At 36.9% G+C, this 6,323-nt stretch overlaps 1 protein-coding gene across 2 annotated transcripts; it reads left to right on the top strand.

Annotated features, from left to right (window-relative positions):
* Positions 1-412: 412 nt before the first annotated feature.
* LOC122309021 (uncharacterized calcium-binding protein At1g02270) lies at positions 413-4,813 on the top strand. 2 transcript variants are annotated; one of them, XM_043122361.1, is made up of 10 exons: positions 413-1,058; positions 1,228-1,332; positions 1,499-1,604; positions 2,251-2,471; positions 2,587-2,663; positions 2,768-2,876; positions 2,984-3,109; positions 3,214-3,324; positions 3,474-3,581; positions 3,955-4,813. In XM_043122361.1, exons 1-10 carry the CDS (start codon positions 876-878, stop codon positions 4,180-4,182), a joined length of 1,374 nt encoding a protein of 457 aa, XP_042978295.1. In that variant the 5' UTR covers positions 413-875; the 3' UTR covers positions 4,183-4,813. The 2 variants fall into 2 exon arrangements, with proteins under 2 accessions (XP_042978295.1, XP_042978294.1); XM_043122360.1 differs by having other exon boundaries at positions 3,952-4,813.
* The last annotated feature ends 1,510 nt before the right edge of the window (positions 4,814-6,323 follow it).

Below are 6,323 nucleotides of genomic sequence, written 5' to 3'. Positions count from 1 at the left end.
AAAGTGAAAAACATAACGAGTTGAATTACATATCAATCTCCATATCTTATGCAAGAAGAAGAAGAATTTTTTATAATTTATAAAGAAGAGAGACAGATATATTACGTGGACTATACGTATTAAATATTACTTATAAATAATATGAATTAACATTAAATACAGTAGAGTCCACATACGTGTCGTCTCCTTCTTCTCAGATTTTGACAAGAAAAAGGAAAGAAAAAGGAGAGGAAAGATGTTGAGAGAGAGAGAGAGCAGGAAAAGAGTTTAGAAGCGCGAATGATGCGAAGAGTATGTTACTTTATTACCAGATGGTTCACATATTTGTGCAGCTAAAGGCGCCAGCAATACCGCCAGAGAGGAATAGATATAAATATTATTATGCTCTATAAATACACTTACATATATACCTCTAGAGACTCAACATCCAAAATAGGTCGACATACGGATCTATCTAATCACAGGTTTCTCTCTCTCTCTCTCTCTCTCTCTCTCTCTCTCTCGTCCCACCGGGTAAACGTACAACGCTGCTGCCGGTAATTTACCCTTGTAATCTTCGTTGCCTTCCTTTTTCTTCCTCTTCAGAATAATTATTTTCGCACCGGTTATTCACTTTTCCCATCCCCTGCCCTCTGTCTGTCTCTGTGTCTGGCTAGATCCGTAACCGAAACCAAGAGGAAATCTAAAGGAAAACTCTTTCCGTTTCTGTTACACCCGAAACCAGCAATTCATCATTGGCTTTCCAGACAAAACCCATTGTTTTTGTTCGATAAAAAGGACAAAGAAAGTGACATTTTTTTTTGTTTTCTTTTGTATCTTTCTTTCTGTGGTGGGTCTGTCTGTGTGCGCGTTTGAAACTATTTGTTGTGGATTCCATGTGTGTATATATGGGGGAGGGAGGAACGAGAAAGGATAGGAGGGTTAATAAGATGGGAAGGGTATCGAGGATAGGGAGTTATGCGATAGCGTCTTCCATGAGGGATCATCATCAACAGCCTTGCATTACTTGCACCACCTTCAACATCCTTGCTCCAATCTACAAGCGCATCAACCTCGAGGTACCCTTTTGCCATTTTTATTCGCAGAATGGGCTTTCTCTTTTTTTTTTATCTCATGTTATATTAATTTCGCGGCTTATAATGGTTTCCGACTGAACAGTTCTTTCCATGTCTTATCTGATTTGGTGTCTCCTTTTGGGGCTTTGTTTGGGGGGCGGGGTGGAAGCAGGATCCGAGTTGCCGTGAAAGTGATTATAGAGCGTATTGGCTATCCAGGAATCATAGGATATTGGATTTGTTGCTATATGAGAGATCTTCCATCATTTGCCTTCAGGTTTCATTTGCTTAACACCCACTTTTAGTTTTAATTGAATTCTCTCTCCGTATGGATTTCATTGGATTTGGATGAAGGTCATACACGGTTCTTTAATGGGCATTTACCAGCATGGTTCGTTATATGTACATGATGTATCTTTGTTTTGGTTTGTGGGTTGGCACAGGAGTTCTGGATTGGAAACGAAGAACTTGTTAATTTGTATGAAAAGAGACTTGGTGATGCCGGATATGTTCAATTCAAGCTTGGGCGGACCAACAACCGTGGTGATGGTATGCTCTTTTATAAGGAATTTGGGTTTATCAAGGTGCCATGTAGTCGTAATTTAAATTGTTTTCCGACACAAAGAATTTATTCAATGATTCCCTGTTGTGATATTTGCCCATCATTTAGACTGTTTGAACTAAATTTAAACCGAACCTGATTAGTGTTGGTTTTGGATGTAAAACATCCGAAATGATATATTCATCTATTCTTATATATATAAGATTGGTTTAAGTGTCCCATAATCACATTTGGATTTTGGGAAAAGATGGAAGGAACCGTGCAACTTTACAAAAGTGAGGATGAAGAGGAAATGTATAAGAAGGATTTTGTGGGGAAATGGCTGTGGTGCTTTTGTGACTTTTGGGTGGGTCTTTTTATCAGACTCAGTAGTATCATGACTTTTCAGATCTTAATTATATCTGATTGTCTTTGGTACTGTACAAGAGTATTAGTCTAATATCAGCTATACAATAAAATAGCTAAAGTGAGGAAAAGGGTAGTGTTGAGCAGTTGTTATTCGTATCTAAATGATCAACAGACCACCTAATGTTCTATCTTGGAGTATATCGAGCAGATTTATTTTTTTCTGCTTTTTCACCCTGAGTTGTATGCATTTATTCTAACTTGAGGTCTTTTGGTTGGACTTTATAGGCCTGCTGACTGCAGTGCGCAAGGACTACTTTAAAGTTCTTAACTATCGAGAGTTGCTTTTCAATGACTGTGGAGACCGTGTGGCTCAGTTGTTGCATGTTGAACTAGCTGCCCCATTTTCGCAATTCCGGAACAATGATATCCGGCAAGAAATTCTTATTGTGAATACACACTTGTTATTTCCTCATGATTCAACTCTCTGTCTTGTAAGGTTGCATCAGGTAAGTTCTTTTTCCATTTTGTAATCTTCTTTATCTATATATGTGGCTGTGATTTTTCATTTTAATAATTATACTGATGCTTACCTTTGCCATATTCTGTACACTTCTCGTATAGGTTTACAAAATCCTGCAACTCGTGGAATCTTATCAGAAAGAAAAAGAACTTAGACCTATGCCCATTGTACTCTGTGGGTATGTTTACAATTATCTTCAAGTTGGAGAGGTTTATATTACTCTGTTGTTTCCACTGTACTAGTATTCTTGAAATTCTCATCTTCCAATTTGTGCTTTTGTAGTGACTGGAATGGAAGTAAAAGTGGACATGTTTACAAGTTCCTTCGATCCCAAGGATTTATGTCATCATATGATACGGCTCATCAGTACACGGATGCTGATGCACACAAGGTCAACTTTAACTCACACCATAAATTTTGTTTCCTTGCACCAGAAAATCTGACCAGTGCTTTTTTTTGTTTTTTGCATTCATAATCTCTTTCATATTTTGAATGCAGTGGGTTAGCCACCGAAATCATCGGGGAAACATATGTGGTGTTGATTTCATATGGCTTCTTAATCCTAATAGATATCGAAGACTACTAAAAGCAAGTTGGAGTGAAGCCGTATTTGGCATGTTCAAGGTCGTCGGTCTTATTTTTTAAACTTTGACCTTATGGATGCCGTAACACTTTCTCAAATGCAACCCTTCGCATTGTTTCTGATGGTAGAAAATTCCAATTTTCAGTATCTCCTACGAAGGGCTTCACTGACTGAGAATGATGCATTTGCCTTTCTGAAGGCAGACAACCATGGCGACTACATTACCTTCTCAGGTTTCTGTGAAGCACTTCGACAGGTATGTTATAATTGTTGGAACTAAAGTTTATGAACCATCTTAACTTTCCATGTACATTTTTTTCTGTTGCTCTTTTCTGGTTTCTGAGCAGGGTGGACTTTTCTTTTAGAGGGTAAATTTCTTTACTAATTTTTTGTCATTTTCTGCAGCTTAATTTAACTGGCCATTGCAATGGACTTAGCGTTGAAGAGACAAAGGAACTGTGGGTTCAAGCAGACATAGACGGAAATGGTGTTGTTGATTATACGGAATTTCAGGTAAATTCTATTCGATGGAAGCTTGTCTTTTCTCTTATCTATATAAAGCCTCAGGGCATTCTACCAGTATAACTCATTTGGTAGCAAAATGTGTCTTAGGCTTTAGCCTGGGAAGCACTTAGGTTGTTGAAACTTTACATGTGAGCAGCAAGACAATTCTGTTGCTTATGTCAATGCTGTTCATGTTGTGGGATTGAGTAGTTCTATACTTATGGCAGCACTAGATCTAGAAGATATTAGCTGTCGATAAATTGTCTCTTATCATAATATGGTCTCATGCACATAGCCACTTTAACAGTTCACTAAAGCATTGTACATATTTTTTCCTTAACATCAAACTTATAATGTTCATGTTGCAAATGTCGCACAGCAGCAGCGAATTTGGAATCCTGCTGGGTCAGATCACAGGGATGAAAGTAGCAAGGAGGTCCGAGATGGTGATACAAAGGTTATTCAGGAGCAAACCATTGGCTTTAGTATAAAAAATGCAGTTCTCTTCCCTCCTGAAGTAGAGAAAGGAAGGTGGCCTGAAGACTACTCTCTTTCTGATCATGCACGACTCACCGTGGTATTCTCACCAATAAGAATGCCATGCTTTTAGTCATTATCCTGACCAACCTCCAGTGTGACAGAACTTTGATGCAAGAGTTGTCCACAAAGAACCCAAATAAGGATGGGGAAAAGCTTGGGATGACAAACAGATGGATCTGAAACCGATGCAGAAACAACCATCAGAATTGTTGTGAGAGAGGTCCTTAACTTATTTGATGGAGCCATGATAAATGGATTGGAAACTTGTAGTCTCTCATGCTGTTCAAGTTCCGGTACGTGGCAAACCTTTCCAATTCAGGCACTTTGAGGACCCTCAACTTTGCTGATAAAGTGGGACTAGGATTCTGCAATGCTCTGTTCTGTTCTGCCTTCCGCTCTATTTACCCCATGATTAGGAAAAAGAAGAAACCAAAAGTAAGAGAAAGAAAGTCGAGACTTGTATACTTGTGGATATATGTAGACTGTAGGAGCACTCACCTTTTTGTAGTACGGTGAGATGCATCGTGTTGCAGCCTCTTGTAGTTAGACTGCATTCAATGAAAGTATACAGAACTACATTGTAATAGACTCTGCTCAGCCACAACACAGTTGATACACCAAATAGAAGGATTACAGATTGAACTTGTACAGAGAATGACAGAGGGCTTTAATTTTATTTCAAGTTCGGGAATTTAATTTTCTTTTCTTGTTCTCTTTTAAACTTTCGGTTTACTTTGGGGAATGTTATCTTTCACATGATGGTATGAGAGAAGCCATCGTAAGCAGAAGTTCATGGCGTAACATCTGGCCCATACCGACAAAGATGCACTAAGTAGAATTTTTAAGTGGAGTGTTTTTTTTCTTTCTTCCTTTTCTGTGAAAAGAAAAAGAAGAAGAAAGGAATTCAAAGATGCAATAAAGTAAGGGAAGTGCTGTCCATACCGCTAACACAAATCAATAATTTTATTTTATTATTATTTTGTTTTATATATTTTTTAACATCTTTAATTATTAAAAAAATAAAAAAATATAATTTTATTAATAGTTACTTTTTTAATTATTAAGTATAAAAATAAAATTAAAAAAATTAAAATACTTAAATGATAACTTTAAGCCATAACATTGAGAGAGCTAAATAAAGAAAATACTTTAATCACAAATAGATTATATAAAAATAAATTTATAAATTGACATGATTTGATGTGATATGTTAAATTATAAAATTATTTTTATTATAAAATAGATTTAATAAAATTAATAAAATTATATTAATTTATAAATTTATTTTTATATGATATTGATAACAGTACTCAAATAGAATTTTGCCTCAAGTAAATCCGAGTGGAGGAGGATCGGAGGAATAGAGGACAAAAGCCGCATATACTGACAGTGGGGCTTGGCTGGGAGGGGAATAAAATTCAAAGATACTTTCCTCCTTTGGAATAGTTATAAAAAAGACTAATTACTATGCAAGAGTAGCTTTATGACACCACTCTCAAGTGATTTTGCATTTAATGTTTAACGACGATCACATTGCAACCATTCTTTGTTACATTTATTACGCATTGTCAACTCCACCTACAATAAATGCAAAGCCTCCTCGAACATTTTTTCGCGTTTGCGCCTCTCCTTTCTCGAGTCTTTATGCGGTTTGTCAACCATGTATTATATCTTGTGTTATCTTTCATGCCTCTGGTTCATGGTCAAATTTTACTGGCCTCCGGCCTACGCTGGTCACCGTGTGTTTGGTTGGCTTTCATATTTGCTGCCTAGGCTTATTTCTTGATTGCAGCGTGTCTGATAACCTTTCCTACTGGTCGGCCTAACGCTTGTGGCTCGCCTTTTGCTCTCTTTTGGGCTTGTATTAATCCACTTAATTCCCAACAACAATTAGTAACAACTACGTACATGACCACTAGTAGTTTAGTTTCCGATCATATTACTTTCAGACCTTGCAAAGTTATAATCAAGGCAATATATAAGATCATTTTGTAATCACCTCAGTAGTGTTTTGAGGTTTTTCCTGTTAGTGAAGTTTTGTAATCTTTTTGTTGTTGAATGAGTGGGAGATACTGTCAATGCCTTAATTTGCATAACGGACCGGAAGGAAGGAAAGAATAATTCCCAGCTCACGATGATAAATCGGGTTTCGATACGGTGTTCTTTGCGTTCATCCATAAAATACGTAATAAATAAGTAAATAAAAATAAA

This window comes from Carya illinoinensis, chromosome 5 (assembly GCF_018687715.1).
Source record: "Carya illinoinensis cultivar Pawnee chromosome 5, C.illinoinensisPawnee_v1, whole genome shotgun sequence".
NCBI lineage: Eukaryota > Viridiplantae > Streptophyta > Magnoliopsida > Fagales > Juglandaceae > Carya > Carya illinoinensis.
This window is presented reverse-complemented; position numbering and strand designations above follow the sequence as displayed.